Source organism: Ciconia boyciana, chromosome 18 (genome assembly GCF_034638445.1).
Source record: "Ciconia boyciana chromosome 18, ASM3463844v1, whole genome shotgun sequence".
Taxonomy (NCBI): Eukaryota; Metazoa; Chordata; class Aves; order Ciconiiformes; family Ciconiidae; genus Ciconia; species Ciconia boyciana.
Genome location: NC_132951.1, coordinates 3,395,312 through 3,416,026, shown reverse-complemented (window position 1 = coordinate 3,416,026; position 20,715 = coordinate 3,395,312). Strand labels below are relative to the sequence as shown.

Sequence of the window (20,715 nt, the reverse complement as noted above, 5' to 3'; positions counted from 1 at the left end):
GGCGGTCGGTGGGGCTGTGCCAGGGAGACAGTGGGGCTGTGTCACCACCCGTGTGGGGAACACTGCCACGCGCCAGGCTCAGCTCTCCCAGGAGGGGCTCTGCTGGGACCAAGACCCTCCCTGACCCCCAAGGCACACTGTCCTGCCTGCAGTGGGACACCAGGCCAGTCCATAGCAGATTGCGTTCAAGCTCAGATACAATGGGGAGTGTGTTATAAGAGCAGAGACCCTCTCGCTTTATTTTTTTTTATTATTATTATTTCCAGCTAGGAAAAGGCTGTGCAATCCTGGTTATGCAATACGGTCAGAGCTGCAGAGCCCCTCTCCCAGATAAATCTGGCCCGACTCCTTCCCGCTGCAGCTCTTCCACACAATATACTCATGCATCCAGTCAAACATGTCTCGGCATGCAGCCCATGCAGTCCTTGGTGCTGTCCTCCTGCACCCCTCCATTCCCCAGCCCGAGGGACCTGGCACCCCATCAGTTCGTTTCCTCCACACTTCACTCCGTCCCAGGAGCAGCAGCAACATCAAGGTTAATTTCCTGTTCCCCTTCCAGAGCAAAATAATTTGCCAAAAGGAAGTCCCTAACGAGGTGCCAGGAATGAACAGAAGGCCCTAGCTAATAAGTTTCCCAGCAGTTATAAAGATGGACCTGACGTGCAAAAGGAGACTGGGGCAGCCGTCGTGGCCCACACGGCCTTTGAGAAAGCAGCTCCAGTGCAGCTCCTGCTGGGGCACGGCAGGGCACGCTGGCTCCCTCGCCCACAGCTCGACTTCTCGGGGAGAGATTTAGCACTGACGTAGCAGGCTACACCTTCAAGATCAATACAGAGAGCAAACACACGCAGCCAGCCTTTCTGCCTCCCAGAACACCATGCCTCAAGCTGAGCATCATCTTCTTTACGCCAGTTCTACCAACAGGAAAGAGAACACACTGCCTGAGAAAACATGTTTGCACCTACAAGGTCATACTTAATCAGCCAGCACCTCCCGGGATGCAGTTTCGTCTGTGTGAATTAATAAGTCTGTCCACAGTGACAGAGCAACCAGCTGGAAGTGCCCCATACCAGGCACCCACAAATGTCTGCAGTGGGCAGTTCCAGGGCAGGCAGACAGTCCCCGAGCCGGGGACACGTCAGGCTGGCAGCGCGCTGTGGCAAGGACTCAGCTGTGCTCTCCTGCTCCCTGGGGAGCAGAGGCAGAATGACCCAGGGCAGCGAGTAAAGCCATTTTGTCTGCTGTGCCCAAATCTTGCCACATCTTTGTTTCCAAGTTGGGCATCACTGCAGGTGTTCCAGGGGTGAGACAGCGCCCAGCGTGCCGATGCTCACAACCTGCCTTCAGCCCGTGCTTGTTCCTTGGGTGCTCATCAGAAGGAGAGCAGCCAAAAATCCCTGCCAGTCACCTTTTGAAAGCTTGCTTTATGAGTCAAATCAGTTAAAAGGGCCCTGCAGAGCTTTAAGAGAGACAAAAGCTGATTTGCTGCTTGGCACATGGAATTTCATTCCCAATGCAGATTAATTCCATTAACTCGTTCTGTGCCCTTTTTGAGGCGGATCCTTCCCTGCCCTTGCAGCTTATGGAAAGCACAGAGCAAACATACCGCAGTCTCCTTTCTGGTAAAGGCACTTGATAGCCTCATCTTGCGCTGGCATTCATATTTCCTCCCATGTTGCCCACCTGCAAACACCTCCCCTCCCCCCGCACCATACCACATCTTTCATGAGACCTTTCAATGCCAGCAAAAGCCCAGAAACTCACCTTGTGCTTCATAGCCAGAATAGTGATGAGCTGTACCCATGTCCTCATCCCCGGGGCCCAAGCCAAGGGCCAACTTGACTTGGGCCATGTTCACCTGTGCTGTCTGCTCACCGTTCCGGTCCCCAATCTACAGAGTGAAAACCAACAGGGCAGCTGGTTAAAAGGCAACATGCTCTATGCAAACAGCCCCTAGCAAAGGGTTTGCCAGTCCCATACCAAAGAAAACACAGCCAGCCAGAAGAGATCTTGGAGACGCTCTGAGAGACCACACAGCTCAGTTTTCAACACCAAAGCAACTCTCCAAAACTATTCCTCAGTGGTAATCTGGGAGAGGGTCCATGTATCCTGTGCTGCGTACTGGCTGTACCTCAAAACGCATTTCTGTGGAGTTTGGTACAAGGAACCGAGGGGACACAGCTTACCCACTGCTACAGAAGTGGGACAGAGGGAAACGTGCACATTTGGTCCATCCTGTAGCCGCATATAGCTTGGCAGAGAGCCCTGAAACTCTCAACCCTCTTCCTCAAGTATTTCCATAGTTACTGAGCACTAGACAGCCACACTACTATCAGCCACGTGGGCAGTGTCACACTCAGGGCTTGGATGCTCTAAAAGTCCTTCTCTCCTGGCTCAGGTCCATACAGCTTTGAGTTGTTCCTAGTGATCCCACCCACACAAGGCTCCAAAATCTTTTGCAGTCCAAATTTTTCCAAATTCCCATCTCTCACCGGCCTGAGGCTGAGGAAGATGATGTTACATGTCCAGAAAGAGATCTTTCCAGTGGCTCCTGCTACTTAAACTGGGGAGTTATAAGACATGCTGCTGGGCCCTCCTCAAAGTTTAACCAAACAAGAAAATTACTGTGCTTGCACATCACCAGCCAACACAGAGAGGTCACTCAGAATCAGCTTCTAATCTTTAGAGGAACAGCAGCCTCTGTTACAGAGGAAGACCTTGGCTGCTCCCTTGGAGAGGCCTGACCCGCTATTAAATGCCTTGCAACAGCTCTTTTGTGGTCCTTCGAGATAGACTGCAGTGCGAGCCATCCTAGAACAAAATCATAAATCCCCACATTATTTATGACAAAGCCCCAAGCACTAGTAAAGGGAGGCAGATCAAACAGCTTATCATCAGGCGTAAATCCCCTGCCAATTACAAGAGATTTGCTGTTGACATCATCTCCAGAGAAATTATTATGTCCTGGTTAGGTCTCACAGTCCTTGATGCTCTGTTCAATGCTTCCCTGACTTCCACTCATTCCAGATCCTCTCCAAGGCCCTATTAACATCAGAGGAACACACTGGCAGGACAACGATCCTAGGCAGGACATACCACACACACCATAGCAGAGCCCTGGTTTCTGCCCTCAGCTCGGATGTCTCAGTTTCCCAGGAGCCCCCCGCCACACGCAGAGATGGGAAAGGTACTCCGGAGCAGTGTCTGAGAGCTGGGACAGCTTCCAAGGTTTTTTAGGTACACATCCTTCACTCCAGCTGTTTCAGAAGAAATTTTTCAGTAACCTCTGATCATCCTGCAGCAGCTTCCAATGTGCTTACCCTGAGCAGATTTCATTTGGATTCAAATGTCACCATCAGATTTATGTCAGGGTAGAAGGGGGAGAGGGTGATGGGAAGTGAGCTAAACGCACCAGTGTGCAAAGGTTTAACTTCACTAGGTTTTTCCTGGGCAAAATGCCGGTGCTTGCCACAACAGCACAAGTGGCTCACTTGGTTCCCAAGGCTAAAATAAGACATCAGTTTTTTAACAGAATCACTAGCTGCTAGAAGCTAATGCAGGCCCTCCTCACAAACGGACAATCTCTGCACTGCTCCATAATTAATGACGTGGGGGAGTTTATTAGCCACCTGCCACAAGTAACCTACTCCTGACATGCCCTGTAATCACAGCCATCACCCCAGAATGATAACACCACTATGAACCCCCACCCCGTCGGGTTTCCCGTCCACCCCCAGAAGTCACCAGGACCCCTACAGCTCCTGTCCTCCCATCGCCCCTCAGCTGCACTGCACGCTGCCGAGCTGCCATCTGGTCCTGAGTAATCAGCCCCGCACTGCAACAGTCCTAGCAGACGAAAGCTGGAAAAAGTTAATTTGTCCTAAAATGTACGAGGCCAAAGAACAGTATTTCTTCTGCATGTCTGATAAGTATAATTAAATACATAATTAGGCTGCTATGTCAGCCCTACCCCAAGATTTAACCAACCTAATAGACAGGCAGGAGAACACACAAAGCACTTACATATGGTGATTTCAGTTAGTGCTTCAATAGGGCAATTTCTTCATCTGGGGAAGACTAAAGAGGCCACGGCCGATTTCCTCATAACACACTGGAAAGAGCAAACAATGGCATTCTTGCTTTCTGTACTTCTGAGCCATCTAAAAATGCCGTATGTTTTTGCCCCAGGAAAGCTGCAGCTAGCTGGGCAAGGACATCTGTGAAAACCAGAGTAGCTGCACACATGAAACCCCAAATGGTGTGGCAGCAGTACAGGGCTAGCTGCAGGCTGTGCTCGTCCAGCATCAGCAATCGATTGTATTAGGACAATGCTAGAGTTGGCCACCTCACAGCTAGGACCCCCCGCCAGCTCCACTGCGAGGAAAAAACTTGTCACACGTACACTCTGTTGGAGTGCAAACTATAGCAGGTTTAGAGCACCCAGCCACCAGGTAAGAGCTGGCCTTGTTTTCTCCAGGTACTTAACTTGCCAGCAAATTGGGTCAGACCACAGCTAGAATCACAAGGTCCATCTCAGTCAGGATCTCGCAGCCTTGTGCTCAGAAAAGGGGGGGTCTTACTAACACACTGGACACTCAGAGGCATCTGAGATCCTTCACACCAGCTGGCTGCACAACAGCTTGGCCAGCAGACCAGACAACTAGTCCCCAGGTCCTTTCTCACCCAGGAATATCAGTTAAGAGCAATGTACAGCAAACGTATTAGCTGTAATTAAGGGGAAGGCTGGGAGCCTCCCATAAAAAGAATATTTTCCAGCCAAGCTCTGCAGTTCCTAAAGACACCATTCAAACAGCACATAGACGAGGGCTTTCCAGAGCCGTCATAGCAAGAGAACTACATTAATATAAGTTATTGGCATAAAATAAAGTCTCTCAACAGGGAGGACTGATTCCCTCTGATCTGAACCAGCTTCTCTTACCTCTTGGGAGATTTCAAGATGTTTCCTTGCAAAGTGCAAAGCTTGTTCATGGCTCCCCAGAGAGACATAGGCATTTCCGAGACTCCAGCAGGCTCTTCCTTCTCCCACCCTGCAAAACAGGAAACTGTCAACCACAGAAATGCTGGGCAAACCCAGCAGCACAGCAGCCCTTTCAGGGCCTCCTTCTCGAGAGCACCGACAGCCAGGCCTCCTGGCTATGCTTGCTTTCACCTAAAGGTTCTGCAAAGGAAAATGAAATGCACTGTACATCTTACGCTCTTCTCATGCTGAGGTCAGTAAGGCCGGAGGATAAGCAATAGCCGCAGAAATGGGCCTGCACCCACAGTGTAACAAGGGCCCAGAATGGCGTGGCTTCATTTGTGAGCACCAGCCTGAGAACAGAAGCCAGAGCTCCCGTCCAGCTTCCACCTCGCCCAGCAAGGCTTCCTCTCCAGACATGCACAATGCACCAAGAGGGCATGTAACATCCAGCCCTTTTGTTCAACAACAGCCAAGAGCTGGATTAACAAGAACATAGCAAGGAGGAAATATTGCGGGCACGCAACATTCTCCTGCTAAATACCAGCACTCTGTCACCCAGGATGCATGCACAAACTGAAACTGCATGCAACAGCCAAGCAAATATTGACCTGTTTCTACAAGGCCTCCAGGGCGCTGCTTCTTGTTTTCAGAAGCCAGAGAAAGGAGGCGAATATGAAACCTGCCCCGGACAGCCCTCACCCCCAGCCCCAGCCAGACACCGAGGTGTCTCTAGAGCAGATTTCAGCACCTGTTTGCACAGACAGGCAGAGACTACGGCTCAGCAGAGCCTGCTCAGCTCTGCAAACGAGCAGATGTGGGGGGTGATGGGATAAAAAAAGCACATGGGGGCGCAGGGGGAGGTTCAGCATGACTGCAACTCCCTTTTCAGGGGTTTGGGCGGGTTGATCAGCATTTAAACATTTTTCTTGTCACCCTGTTCAATACCTTCTGCTCATAGGGTGTGTTCCCAGAAATGCAGGAGCCCACAAGCCTGCACCCCCACAGCATGATTCACCCTTGGGTGGGATTATACCTTCTCTGAGCAGATAGTGCCCCGACAGTGCCACAGATCTCCCATTTTAATGTCTCTGCTCCATCTAGTGGAGGACACCCAGCTTCCCAAGAGCCATCAGCAGTAACACTGAACAAGGTGGCTGCACAGTCACTTAAGCTGCAAGAAGGCTCCAGGATCACAGAGAAAGCATCTAGGAGAAAGGAACCACTCTCTCATAAAAAATATATATATTAAAAAAAAAAGAGAGGCCAAGCCTCCTAAAGAAGAAGGAATGAGGCCAAGAAGCAAAATATGTCATCTCCACATGCTCTATGTAACATCACTTGTTTCTACATGGAAGTTTCCAGCATCATCTCAGAGCAACAGGACAAAGTGGCATGTATGTATGCATGCCCTAACCACACAGTTTCTAAGGAAGATGCAATTTTTGTGAACTTGAAGGAGTTTTAGAGGGGCCATTCTGGGATAAAACAGCAGTAGCCTCATGGCAAAGCACTGAATACAATGCATTTTCCTGAAGTACCTCTTGTTAAAAATCTCACTCAGCCCACGCAGACAGAGCTTTAAGGGCATAACCTCTGGGTTTGAATGACATGCTAAAGGTGTCAGTCGTGTTACAATTTTTGACAGATGACTGGACTAAAGCCTGGGTTCAGAGAGATTTCTAAAGGCATTCAAGAATACATGTCGCTGCTCTGTAGCCCCAGCAGTAGAGAACAGTAAGTAAATAGGGAAGGGCCAGTGCTCTGACCCCATCAGAGCACAAACGCCATCTCCTGAGGCAGTTCCTTACCTGTCTCCCAGCTCCTGTGCTATCACCAGATGTTTTAGATGGTACTCGATTGCTCTTTCATAGTCTTGAAGCAGTGTGTATGTGTTTCCAAGACTGTAGCAAGCCTGGGCTTCTACTGCTTGGTCTTTGAGTTGTCTGGAGAGCTGGAGTGTTTTCCTGCATGGAACACGTGGAAATGAAGAGACCTGGTCACTGCAGGGCACCTCCGCAAGGCAACAGGAAAGTCACCGCTTTGGCGTGCGCTGCGTTGAAGTTGATGCCTGTAACACACTGCAGGCTCTCAGGCAGCTGTATTACTCGCCACTGCTGAGCACCACACATGCAATCGGCCTCCAGGTCCCTTGTCACATCCCCCTGAACCTATGAATGCACTGCAGTAGGGCAGGATTTCCAGGGAATACGTGCCCCAAGTCTGCCTTAGCCCCTGGCACTTACTTGTAGTACTCAGCAGAGATGTCAAACCTCCCAAGGAAGATGTGTGCATTGCCCAGGTTGCTGTACGCTCTCCGCTCGGCTGCCTTGTCCCCAAACTCCTTAGCAATAGCAAGGCGCTGCAGCAGACACAGATTAGTGAGTACAGGCTGGCCATTGCCAGGTTTCTGTTACACAGCAACTTTTCTGGGAGATTAACTTCTTGGTTTGCAAAGCTCCCACCCAGCAAGGTAGTGGTGCACAGGCCTATTGGGGCTGGAGGCAGCAGGAAACCTCTCCCTCTTTTGCAATTCAGGATCAGGAAGGGCCTTTGGAAAAGCGGGAGTAATGTTGCATCTTCCTCTAACTCCTTCTCCAGCCTGGTCAGTCCACACCTCTTTAGCTGAAGTGCAAAAGGAGTTATACACATACTTCAACAGCTGAATAAAGAGGTGAGCAGAGAGCTGTAGGTCAGGCTGTGAAGGGATGTGGTTGACCGGCAGACTAATGTGCAGGAAACAAGGCCGTCACTTTGCGTGGTGCTGCGGCACAGAATGAACATCAACGTGTGCGCGCTCCATCTCACCGTCTGCGCTGCAGCTGCTCCCCAGACCTCTGCCCTTACCTGCACCTCGGTCCTGCCTCTCCTCTCACGTGCCCCTGCTCCCCACGCTTCCCCACTTCTCACCCTCCACTTTGCAGCACCTGCTCCTCATCCCAAATACCGCGCAGAGTTTTCCTGCTCCTTTTCAAGCCCCTTCTCCCAAAGCACTGCTGGCTGCTGTCCTCCAGCATTTAAAAATCAGCAGAGCTGTGACAGGGCTGACTTTCCAAGGTGCTGAGCACCTTCCACTGCAAGGAAACTGGTAGGTACTCTGAAATAGAAGCTGAATTGCATTTGAATTGGGGCAGGGACTGTGTCACCTCACCCCTGTGTAAAGCTTTCTATAAAGTAGTTATGTTCTACAAGCAACATTTATTCCTGATCAACAGCTCTTTCAGCAGCTGAATTAAATTCATGGCTTGCATTTGTTAAAATCTAGACTGATACAAATTAAGAGCAGAAAAAGCTTGCTAGGCCCAGCTGCAATTTGCCCTTAGATATCCTGAGGTACAACACAGGAGGGAGAAAAACAGCTGAGGGCAAACACCTCCCTGTACTTCCTGGGCTCTGGTGAGAAGAAAGGCTGCTCCTCAACAGCCAGTCTCAGCTCCTGACCCAAGGAAGAAGGTGCAGCAGTTTCCTACCTCCTTATGGAAGGCTATAGCTTCACTGAAGTTGCCAAGTAAGTACTGGGTGTTGCCGAGGTTGCCATAAGCACGGCCCTGCGCAGCTCTGTCCCCCAGCTCCTTCACCAGGGACAGGTTCCTCCTGAAAGAAGTCAGAGCAGTACGTCTGGTGAGACACAGCCAACACTCTCTGCAGAAGACACAGCGAAGAGTCTTGCACTGCGAAGAGCTAACCCTGGCGAAGGCATGGTCCCTCCCCACCCGCCTGCCCTGTGCATCCCTGGGCAGGTGAAAGTCCCGTGACCTATGCTAGCTGCAGCTCTGGGAGCTCGTGCAGATCCAGTGGTGCAAGTCCCTGCTGCTCTCTCAACCTCAGGCAATCTGCAGCGGTGTACAGGAACTGCACAAGTGCTCACACACCGATGGTCTGACAGGATCCCACATTAAATAAGAAATGGCCAGGGGAGAACCAGGAGCATAGGAGAAAGGAGACTACCTACAGCAGGACAGGGACAAACCTGGGGAGAGGAGCAAGATCCACAGTCCCACGCCAGGGCTCTGCTCATGGAGCTTCCCAGCATCTTTTTACCTTGTTTTTTTCCCCCCTTTACACATATAGCACACATAGGGAAGCGTAGAGCTCTCAGCTGGCACAAATTTACCCACTGGCTATGCTACATGCACCATTCTTGGGAAGAAGGATGGTGAGCTATATATAGGCACTATCACATCGTCAGATGTGAGAAGATAGATATAAGATCTTGTCACTCTCTTAATTTAAGAAGGCTACTTAAAAAAAACCTGCATTACTGAAGCAAAACTCTGAAGTACAAGGAGAAAAACATTAGCCCAGAAGTCTGGTGACAACCTTCCTTGTGGGACATCAGAGTGATCCCTGAAACTATTTAGGAAAGGGAAGAATGTTACAAGCAAGATAAACTACAGAGCCATGAGAAGGACAACCGGGACTTCAAGTGAAAGCCTCTTCCCTTGGGTGAAGGAGAGTCTCTGTTCGTGGCCCCAGCAATGGAGACACACAGGGATCCATTCTCATCAAGGCCAGCAGAGAGCAGCAGGGGCTACAGGAGCTAACAGTTTGGCTTCCAAATACAGCTCTGAGAAGGAGCAGACTATTGAACTTAATTGCATGATCATACTTCAGACTACCCTGAGTTTTACCAAGGCAATGCCAGGATGCATTTTAGCTCTACTTTTATAAAAGCTTGCAGTCCCTCTCTCACCTTCCTTGAGATTCATTTGCCATCATAACTTGGCATCTCAGGAAAATATTCCTAATTCATTACAACATGCAAAATCTCATTCAGTGGCCTGATTTTCAACAACACTGAGCCCACAGTCTCATTCTTTGCAACAAACATCTTCCAGAGCTCCCACATCCTCAGTGGCCCAGGAAACAAATCCCCGCTATGAGAAATGCTTCCAATAGGACTCAGTAAAAATTGTCGTCTTGCACCCCATACAGCTATCATACAGTTATCAGAGCTCAGCTAACCTGCAGACCCTGCAAGCTGCCAGCAGAACAGGAACACCACAAATACAGATTATGAACTGAGCAGGATGAGCTCAGCGAAGGTGTACCTGTGTGCGTTTTAGCAATCACTGATGCCTGACCAGCCCTGTTCCCTGCAGGAGGAAGGTTTGGCCAAGCTTGCATACTTACTCATAATATTCTGAAGCTTTCTGTAGCGTCTCCTTGACTTCTTGAGGCAGGTAGCCTGGGTCTTGGGCCATGTTCCAAGATAAGTGCTTTCCCTTTGCATGGTAAACATTTCCTATATTATAGAGTGCTCTGGCTTCACCTACCTAAAGGGAGGAAGAACAGGGAACAGCGAGATATTACACTTCACATCCCAATATGGACCTTTCCGTTGCTGGGCAGAGATGGTCAAAGCCAGGAGGCCCACATTTTCCTTTCCCATCTTCACTGTCGTGGCAGTTGTTACTGTCAGCAGCATGAGACCTGCGGTGCAGCCAGAAGGGAGAGCTTTACACTCCACCTCCTTCCAAAGCCCACCTTCATATCACATTTACTGACTTGCAGACAGATTATTTTTAAAGCTAGGAGTTATTTCCTGTTGGATGCCATGAACCAATTACCTTGTCTCCCTGCTCCTGAGAAATGTCCAAGTGTCTCTGGCAACAAACGACAGCTTCATCAAACTGCCCAAGTATTTTCAATGTATTCCCAAGGTTACCACTTGCCTTGGCTTCTCCAATGCGGTCCCCGATGGTTCTACAAAACGACCAGAGGAAAGAAGAGGTGTTAAAGAGCTCACAGACTTTTATTCACTAACTGTTGGAGGCAGAATTCAAGCTGCAGTGAGCCAAGCTGCAGCAAGCGCTGCATGGTACGTACACCACATCCAGCAGTTCCCAGCACACATGCCTGACTGCAGTGCTTCATACAAGCTCTCAATTTTGAAGACAGATTCTTGTTTTTTGCTGTCTCGGGTGAACTGCGCTAATGACTTCAGGTGTACTTACAATGAGTACACCTGGGGACAGAACGAGACACTGTCCTGCTCTTGCTCCAAGCACCATCCTCACATCCATATCCCTTTCTCTACCTCCCTGCTCTGAAGGTACCTGGCCCATTCTTGTTGCCTCCTGAGTTCTCCATGGGACAGTCACCCCATGCCTCAGGGCTAGTTTTGGATGCTTATTTCTGAGGCAGATTCTCTCAGGCTGCTGGGTTCAGACCCCACAGAACTTGCCTTCGCTCAAGCCCTGACAAGTTGCGTCCAATTAGGACGAAGCACTGCTGACGTGCTTACCTGGCCAGGGTCAGGTCATGTTTATGGTACTCCAGGGCCTTGGAGTACTCCTTTAGGTAGAAATAGGCATTGCCCAGCTGACTGTAGATGGCACTGAGAGTCTTCAGGTCCTCTGTCCCCACCTGCACCGCTGCTTCGAAGAAGGCTGCCCCAGCTTTGAAGTCCCCAGCCTTGCACAAGCGCTCTCCTTCCAGGGCCAGTTCCAGGCAGGATGCCTCCATTCTGCCAAAAGCAAGACCGTCATTTCTAAAGGGGTTAAGACTGCAGTGCACCCATGCTGCTGTGCAATGGTTAAAAAGTTTACTTCATTGTACACCTTTAATTACTTACTGCACCAAAAAAAACCCTACAAAAAAAAAATCCTGGAGGGAGCCACCCTCCAGACAGCAGCTGCCTCTCTGCATTCAGCCCCAAGCACCAAGGCACCAGCCCCAGGTCAAACACTGTTTGGGCGATGGTAACTCGGGGACAGGCAGCTGGCAGACCTCAGCAGCACGGACACCAGCTTTCAGTGGACATGGTGGGCACTCAGCCCCTCTGAGAAACCAACCTCCTAGGCATGAGACACAAGAGCATCCAGATTTACAGACTGCATGGGCAAGCGGCCAAAGGCAGCCCCTTCCCCAGTAGGGATCCCGGACAAGAAACTCGGGGCTCCTGGCTCTCAAGACACACATTCACATCACAAGAGTAACATGGCATCTGTTTTTCTTCCAGGTGGTGCACAATGCAGAAGCCATGTACCCAGGCTATTCACTCCTGCACCACTTTCCCCAGGATAACAGAGAGGGTAGCCAAATTGTAACACATTTTTATTGGATACCAGAGAAAACCCTGGACTGTGCAGAATTTCTTGGCTGAGCAGCTTCCAGTGCTCGGTGTCTGCTTTTCATTAACTCCCCCACTGTCACTTTTTCCACAGGCACTCTGCACATTGGCCTCCAGGCTAGCTTTCCTCCCTTGCATTTCTCGACCACCTTTGGCAACGGTGCATGCTGTGCTGTCAGCAAGTGCTCTGCAAGGCAGCGGAGAGAAGCGAGACCAGTGATACTGCTTCAAGAGAAAGAAAATGTGCTCCTTTGAGTGCTCCACCAAGTCCTAAGTTACAGCTATCCCCATTAGGCCATGTGTATCCTCCAGGTCTCAGAAGGGACAGAGCGCGTGTTTGAAAGCTTACATTTGTAAGTGTCTTGCCTGCTGCAAAGCCAGCCCCTTCACGAGGCAGATGGACACAGCACGTTCCTGCTCCTCTATTCAGACGCTTCTCTGCTCTTTTTGGCTTTTTCATTTCTGCTCAATGTATTTTTAAAAGTCAAAACTATCTAAGTCAAAGGTGGACATCTGCTCAGAAAAAACACAGCCCATTTGTCTAGAGTCAGAAAAGCAAGGGTCAGACAAAAGATAATAAATGTCCGAAGGCGGTTTCTATTCTGTTCTCAAAGAGCACTTGCAGGAAGCTTGACTGTGGTACCTAGACTAAGAGAGCACCTCGCTCATCATCACTGCAATAGCAGCAGCCCACCTGATGTCTCCTGCAGCAGTTTCCTGCTGAGCCCTAGAAGATGCTTCCCCCAAAGCCACCCTTGGGATGTGCCAAGGCCCAGCCCCTGCAACCGGGTCTCTGCAGACCGAGGCTGAGGTGGGCTGGCCAAGCCGGGGCACTCTGCGCTGCTTGGGCTTCTCTCCCTAAGGACAGCACCTGCCACCGTGCACCCGCGCCCCCATGGACACTGACCGCAGGGCAGAGCTCCTCCTGCTCCAGGTCTGCGCTCCAGTATCTTCTGCCCAAGTCTGCACCCAGCACTTGCCTCCCCCTGCCGTGAAGGGGCACGGGGAGATGCACGTACAAAATACCAATCCCGACACATTTTTCCTATAAACAGGCAGAATGGTGTTTTCTCAGCTGCCAGGAAACAAAGCCAGTTCCTCTATGAGCAGTGCATAAACTGTCTAAAATCCAATCCTATTTGCCTGGCAATCTCCCTGCTGAGTCGGCTCCGTATGGCTCCAAACACCCAACACTTGGCAGCCCAACGGCATCCTCCAAAGCAGGACAACCCACAAGGACTGTCCAAACAAAAAAAGCAAAAGAGCTGGTTTCAGACTCTCCCTCCAACACACTTGTGACCTCTCCTGTCTCACTGTTCATTTGTCCCCAAAACCACCGAGTTACAAGAGGGAGCGCAGGATTGTGCAGTAGCTCATTTGAGCTCCCACCTCAAACTCCCACACAAATATTTGATTTCAAGCTCACTGCAAAGCCCGCATTTGAGCGGCTATTTTACTTGCGCAAGAAGGCTGCTTGTGGTGCCAGTGCAGCATCAGTCCCTGCCTCAACTTCTGTTTGATAGGGGAAATAAAAACATTAAGACTGTTAATACTAAAAACGTTTAACTTCTCTCTACTGATCCTCTTGCTAGACCACATGAAAATTAGTAAGAATGAGCTTCTGCTACAGCGTGTTGAATTAGAGGGACCCATTTGGGGATCATACCAAACTTCCATCAGTCCCAAGGCACATTCATGGTTTGTAGATCGCTAGAGTGGTTATCTAGTGTCATCATCAGGTATTGACAAGTCTCTGCCAATACATCCCAAACAGCTGAAAGAAGGCTTGGGACTGAAGAAAGACAAGGAACACCTTACACTCAAATCAGCAAGATTAAATTCAGGCAGCTTAGCAGAAATGAATCTTGAGAGGACTTGAAATGCAGGAATGAGCCACTATCACAGGAACTAACGTTTGATTCCAGTGAGAAGATGGCAGAGACAGAAGCGAATTTCAAAATAATTTCAGTTCAAGTTTCAACACAAACAAAGCTCTTCCCAAAATCCAGGTTCTCTTTAAGAAGCCAAGTTCACCAACTGTAAGCAGTCTAGAAACCAAGCTGGAGACCAATTTCCCTAATTCACGGTATTGCAGTCTAGCTCAGATCAACCTTGTTGTGTGATTTGAACAACTTGAAGTGGGAGTTCCCATCCCCACAACACAGAAAACCCTACAGCAACAAAACCCAGCTACACACTCCAAAGGGGGCATCTTGCTCAGGCCATATTTGCTGGTGGAAACAGAAGCAGAAGTGAAATCTGTGCCTCGGAACCTGCATTCTGATACACTTGCACACATGCTTGCACACACTCACAGCTCTGGGGGCTTTCCTGGTGTTCCCATAGTAACTATTGAGGCACAAGGCAGTGACATTGACCTTCCAGTGCACACAGCCTGTAATTAAAATCTGTTTGTCCTTGAACAGGCTGCTTTGCAGCATATCTGACTGATCTAATTAACATCACTGCTCAGTTTGGGACCTAAGCAAACAAGGGGAAGGGAGAGGAGGCTTTTTCTCTGCATCACATTCCGCCAAGCCTTTGCTGCCATGGAAAGGGACAGGAGTCAAGGATACCAATTATTAATAGAAACACAACCCACCTCTAAAACCCACCTTCCCTTCCCACATCCTTGGGGCCCCACAGCCAGAGCTAGTTCTGGGAAGCAACTTTACCTGCAGTTCAGTCACCGCAGGCTTAAAAGCACTCAGAAACACAGTGCCAAGGGCAGAGGAACCAACTAAAGGTCAACGAATAAACTCAAGCACACTGAAACACTACCCGTACAACAGCTTCCAAAGGCCATAGCTCAACTCTCCAGAAGAAAAGACCAGAAGGGTGATTTAGGCAGAAGGTAGAAACCCGCTGTTCCAGTGACCAACCTGAACCACCTTGACAGATTGGCAAAGGGAAGGGAAAACTGTGAATAAAGACAGAGTCAAGTTACAGCCCCAGTTCCTCCCACAGCACGTGCCTGAGCCCTCCCCTACCTCTTCTTCTGCGGGTTACGCATTTTCTGAACATAAACCCAGAGCTCCAAGCCCACTGGCAGAAGGAAGCAGTGAGGCTGAGGTCTGCTTGGAACAATTTTGCAGCCAGGTCTCTCTGTTAAGTTCACAGGTAGGATCCGGGGTTTTGAAGATGCTGATGACATCTTCATGTCCGTACAACATGCACTGCTCTCCAGTTTTCAACTGCTCTCCAGTTGTCACTCCATCTGCTTGGGCAACATTATCAGTAATGTTGCCCAAGCAACATTATCAGTATCAGTTGCTGGAATCTTGAATTTTGTTTATCTGGGACACTTCTTTTTACCTCCATAAGCTGCCCTTGAAAGGGAAGGGGAAAGGAGCATTGCTTTTGTTTCCGGAGAACTAGAGAAAGTAATGTCTTCTTTCCTCTAAGAAATAGAATATCCTTTGTCCACTGTTGGTTTCAGGTACCAGATAGGCGAGTTCACAGCCGAAATTCAGAAACAAGAGAGCGTCTTGGTTCATTCACATATTTTCAGCACTGCCCAAGGAAGAAGAAGGACCCTAGAAGACTCCATGAGATGGCCAGAGTCGAAGGCAAGCAGCTCCCTCCTTTCTGAATTGGTCTCTTCCCAAAGCACTTTGCCTCTGTGGTCACATCAGCTATTCCTGTTGGTGCCTCTTTGCTCCAAGAGCAGAAGGACTTCTGGAGCTATGAACCTCTCCTTGTCAGGTGAGGAGCTCAGGGTTTCTCCAAAAGAGAAAAGAGGGTCATCTTTGGGCAGAAGCACACATTAGTTTGACAGGCTCCAAAGAGGCCTCATCCATCTGCCACCCAGGAAGCTTGGCAACTTCCAGAAATTATCTGAGCAGTCCTCCAACTGGGGAAAAGCAGGAGAAGGCAGATCCCACAGAGCACATCCCTGCCCATTTAAATGGGCTCCAAAACATCCCCATCTGAGAAGACAGAGCCCTCTACCTCCCCACCCCCCAGGTATTAAGTTTCTCCTCTGCTGACACACAGGCAACACGCCTGGGCCTGTACCACCTCAGCAAGCACCTACTATTCACGTCTTAATACCAGAAAAGAAGATTCAGTCCCTCCCGAGCCAGCAAATTACTGCTGACAAGCTGAAGGTGCTGGGCTTGGCCATATGGTGTGGTTCAGAAGAGAAACACTGCAGAACACGAGCTGCTTTTCTTACTTCCACAGCTAAGATGCTAGAGCTCGTTAATGCAATTCCCCCACCACTCAACCTTTTAGCTAACAGCATGGTATGTCCCTGCCTGTGGGTTTGAACAAAGACACAGGGAGGGGAGATGCTCACTTGGAGCGGCCCCTGTTCATAAGCCTTGCCCTAGATCAGTGCAAACCACTCACACAGATCTGCGTGTTCCTCCAGATAGGCAGGATTTCCAAGTATTGGTAGAAGTCACATCCCAGACTCCAGGCCCACCACAAGCAGCCAGGAAGGTCTGACAACCTTCCCAGATGATCAAGTCCCAGACCAAACCAAGACTATACCACATATAGCAGAGTGTTTTCTTCTGAACATGTGGAGAAGACAGACCACGTTAAGTCTGGCCAGGTTTTGGCCAAGAATAAAGTTTTGAAGACACCAGTTGTAATCTAGAAATCAGAACAGGGCTGGTGTGTACAGCAAAGAGTCCCACCATCAGTTCCCAGCTGGAGCTCTGAGCAAGTCCCACAGCTCCTCCACACCTTGGGTTACGTACACATCTGTAAAACAGCAACAAAGGTGGCTCCCAGAGCGCTTTGAGATCCTTTTGCAAAAGGTACTTCAAAAAGGGCAATATAGGTGTTTAAGAAACAACAACAAAAAGAACACATTTTTTAAAAAGCAGTAAGAGGCCAAATATAAACCCAATGTTTGGCCACAAATGAGTTAGACAATCTGCACAGCATTCTGCCAGAGGAATGAGTGAGTGGCATAATGCTGGCAGATCACTCGGCCCCCATCAATGCGACAGCTGCGAATTTCAAACCCGGGAATGGATGTTGCTTCTGACACTCATATGAGGCAGAAAAGGGTGACCTTCCACCACGGGGATGAGGAAATCTCTTCCCAACCCAACACAGGGCAGGCCACCCTACCTCCCCCTCAACTTCTTCTTTAAAGGATAACTGATCTGAACGCAGAAAGAGCCGACAAGGACAGGAAGAGCAGATATTGCCTTTAACACCAAGATTTCCCAGGATCATCCATCACTGTCAGATAGCAGCTAATGATTTGTTATCACAGATTGCCTTTTGGCTGCCTTGCCTTAAGAGCAAAAATGCGCCTTTACAAAAGGTGCACAAGCAAAACGCAAGGACTCTCATGCATCAAACGTTTTCAAGTAACACAGCAACATGGAGAAGGCAGCGCGGGTCCCGGGAGCACTGGGGATTCCGAGAACACTGCCAAGTAAGAAACAAAGCAAAGAGCACAAGGGGTTATCAGTGCCATTAACAATGATCACTATGACTGCTGTCAAAACAGCACTATAATTAGGACTTGGGTGATGATACAGGTCCCCAGAGGGGGAACACTACTCATAACGTGTGTTCAGAAGCTTGGAGCTACCTACAATCAGACCCTCCAACACACCGCTCTCCCCCAAATCTTTGCGCCTCTCTTGCCAAATATTCCAAGAAAATAACACTGCATGGACATCACCACACTTGTCCACCCCCTGCTAGGCTGGAAAACAACAGCGCAGACTGCCTTTAGCCAAGAGCTACTCTGCAGGATCATGGGCTATGCACTGACCCGAAGCTCCAGGCTGCTGCAGCTCCTGCAGCCCAGGAGTTACGGCCACAGAAGCCAGAGCAGGACACAGCGATATCCCACCTCTCAGGTCTGCACCTCAACCCCACGTCCGCTCCAGGCAGGCAGAAAAAGAGGAGACCATACAGTGTCCAGCAATTAAACTTGTACTTACTCCAACCCTCCCCTTCACATATTCAGGGCTGCCTTGTTTGGACTGTCATGCTCACAGCACTTACCCTGCTGACAACAAATCCATCAAGCTACACAGAAAATAATCATGTCACAAGACAGAGCTAGGAGACAGTTGTCTGCTGCCTTAAATATTGTAAATCCCACAGGGCAAGAGAGCCTCTTCCTGCCTGCAAGGTGAAACTGCCTTAAAAAAAAAAAAAAAAGATATTTAGAGGTATTTGATACATATTAGCCGGGGCAACTGCAAAACTCATTCCCAGAGCTGTTGTAGTTCTAAAGTCAGGAATAAAACCCAAGCTTTCAGACAGGAGGTAAGGCAGAAAAAACCCCACCAAAAACACCAACAGTAGTAAAAACTCCCCTTAGTATAGCTATCGATATGAATTAATGAAGCAACAGATTTTAGCATCTTACTTGCAATCTGATTGACTTTTATACAAAAATAAATGTAATTTCAGAGCACTGATGACAGGGGCAATTAAACATTTTTTCCCAATCAAAAAGGGATCAAGTTTATCCAGTGCTCAGTGTAAATGTATATTCACTGGCTTAACTAACTAAATATGCATTTAAATAATTAACTGGCAGCACATCCTTAAAGAAAGTAATCAAGCTGGGAATTATTCTCCTTCAGCACTTTCCTTTCCTGGCCTTTGCACAGCTCCTGTACAGGCCAAGCAGCCGATGACTCTGAACCACCAGATAACACAGCCAGGGACGAGCTGCTCGGACTCCCCAGGGACGGTCCCCCTTCACCATGCAGGGACACGAGGGAGGGAGCTCACATCCCACACGAGCCAGCTCACGCTTCTCCTGTCCAAAGCCCATGCTGCGCTTGATGAAGGGTCTGACTATTTTCATGGGCTTCCCTACATGAGGAAAGCTATCCCAGATCCTCCTGATGCACAGCCCGAATTTATTCATGGTGAATTTATACCTGTTTAGCCTTGGGCCAGCACTGCAAGCTGGACTAGACTGCTCTTCTCTGCCTGGGGCACTCTCACAACGTGTTTCGGGCAGTTGCTCTCTGGCTACTCTGCCCCAGGCAGGGTCCTCGCTCCTCATCAAGCGAGGCTTTCCTGGCAACAGGCTGGGGGCTCACGTCATTGTGCCACCAGTACATACGCAGCCGCCTCTCTCTCTCACTTGCTCCCAAATGATGAGCTCCCATCTCTGGGAAGAAAATCTTATTACTAGCTCCTAAGTACACGTGCTTGCAACTTCATACCATTAAATATCATCACATTGCCATGACACCAGACCTATCAATCATCCAGTTCCTCCTATTCAATACTCATCCTCCCCCGCACTGCTCGTACCTCGTATCATCAACACACCCATTAGCAACCTGCTCTGTTTTGCAGGGAGGGCACTAATGAAAATACTCAATTAGCTCATTCCCAAGACCAGCTCTTGTGCAACACAGCCAGCAATGCCTCTCCACCCTGCTGACAGCTCTCCTTGCAGCACAGCCCCTCGCTTCCCACCCACGTCACAACCCAAGCACTAATCCCCTCCTGACAAGCAGTGTCTCCACAGAGGCACCGTATCAAGCACAGGCTGGTAGGGAAGGGTGACAAACAAATCAAGATATACCTGAAATTAGCCTGACTCAAACTAGTTTTGGTAGTTTGAAATCAGCACACGGAAGCTGGTTTCCCTCCAGTCAATGGAGGGCAGAACCTCTGCGGCACTTTGACCTACATGTCACCTTATTAGTGACGGGAAGAAAACAAAACCTCTTGTTTTGTTCGGAGAGGAAAGGCCAAAGAAGGAACAATGAATGCTGCACCCAGTCCTTCCCAGCTTCTGAATTAGTTCCAAGCATCTGGGCCAGTTTCCTTCACATCTCCTGAAGCATGTGAGGTGCTGCAGGGGCAGCTCTGTGCCACCAGCACACCTGGAGGGGAGGATGTTTCCACTCCACACACTTTCACTGGTAGCGGTATTGCAGTGAGTCCTTTCAGTGACCCCCGAAATGAAAATGATAAAATATATATCCACACACACACACTTAGTGCTGCTTGAGAAGTGTTTGCTCAAGCTGGAGCTCCAGGGAGTACCAAGATGAAGCGGTTTTTACCGCAGTCTTTTGATAAGGGCATGAAACAGGCAATCCAGAGGGGAAAACTACAGGGAGTTCTGGAAGCCACTGGGTCTCTGCGCCGGCTCCAGGTTTCCTCTTCCACTCACTGATGGTAGCATCAGTGCTCAACAGTAGTCATTTCAGTTAATTGCTATCTACCATTAGCTGCAGAGTACTTACAGGGGATTCAATTCCACTGCATATTTGCTAATAAATACCAAATGACAGCGAGGAAGACAGCTGTATTTAGTTGCATTTACCCTCTTATTAGCAAAGCTGAATAAGACCCCATTTCAATTCATAATGGCTCCAACAAGCTGCATCATTGTCAGAAATTCAAATTCAAACTCCTCATTGCCTGCTTGAAAGCAAAAGTCATCCAGCACTCTCCTGCTCACACAACTCCCCTGTGGCTGCACACAACTCTCCTTTTGACCAAGCGCCACGCAGAACGACTACCTCTGTGGCTTTGATCCACGGGGATGGTGAGAACCGAGGGCAGACAGGAGTTACGTGCTGTTTTAGTAGCATTTTGTGAAGCAACTTATGATGCCAAGAGACTGGTACACGTAGAGACTTTTCAACCTAAGGACCGCAAAATATTTTGCAAAGGTGCAAGGGTAGCTATTACCCCGTTT

General features: G+C 49.3%; 1 protein-coding gene across 1 annotated transcript in view; it reads right to left on the bottom strand.

The window, feature by feature from the left end:
• The window catches only part of GPSM1 (G protein signaling modulator 1), an 81,828-nt gene that overhangs the window by 43,098 nt on the left and 18,015 nt on the right, over positions 1-20,715 (bottom strand). The window contains exons 2-9 of the mRNA XM_072882957.1: positions 11,226-11,447; positions 10,549-10,684; positions 10,112-10,254; positions 8,449-8,572; positions 7,225-7,340; positions 6,790-6,945; positions 4,940-5,048; positions 1,765-1,891 (exon numbers count right to left, since the gene is read on the bottom strand). Of these exons, the coding sequence (XP_072739058.1) occupies positions 1,765-1,891; positions 4,940-5,048; positions 6,790-6,945; positions 7,225-7,340; positions 8,449-8,572; positions 10,112-10,254; positions 10,549-10,684; positions 11,226-11,447 (1,133 nt within the window). The remainder of the gene's footprint in view (positions 1-1,764; positions 1,892-4,939; positions 5,049-6,789; positions 6,946-7,224; positions 7,341-8,448; positions 8,573-10,111; positions 10,255-10,548; positions 10,685-11,225; positions 11,448-20,715) is intronic.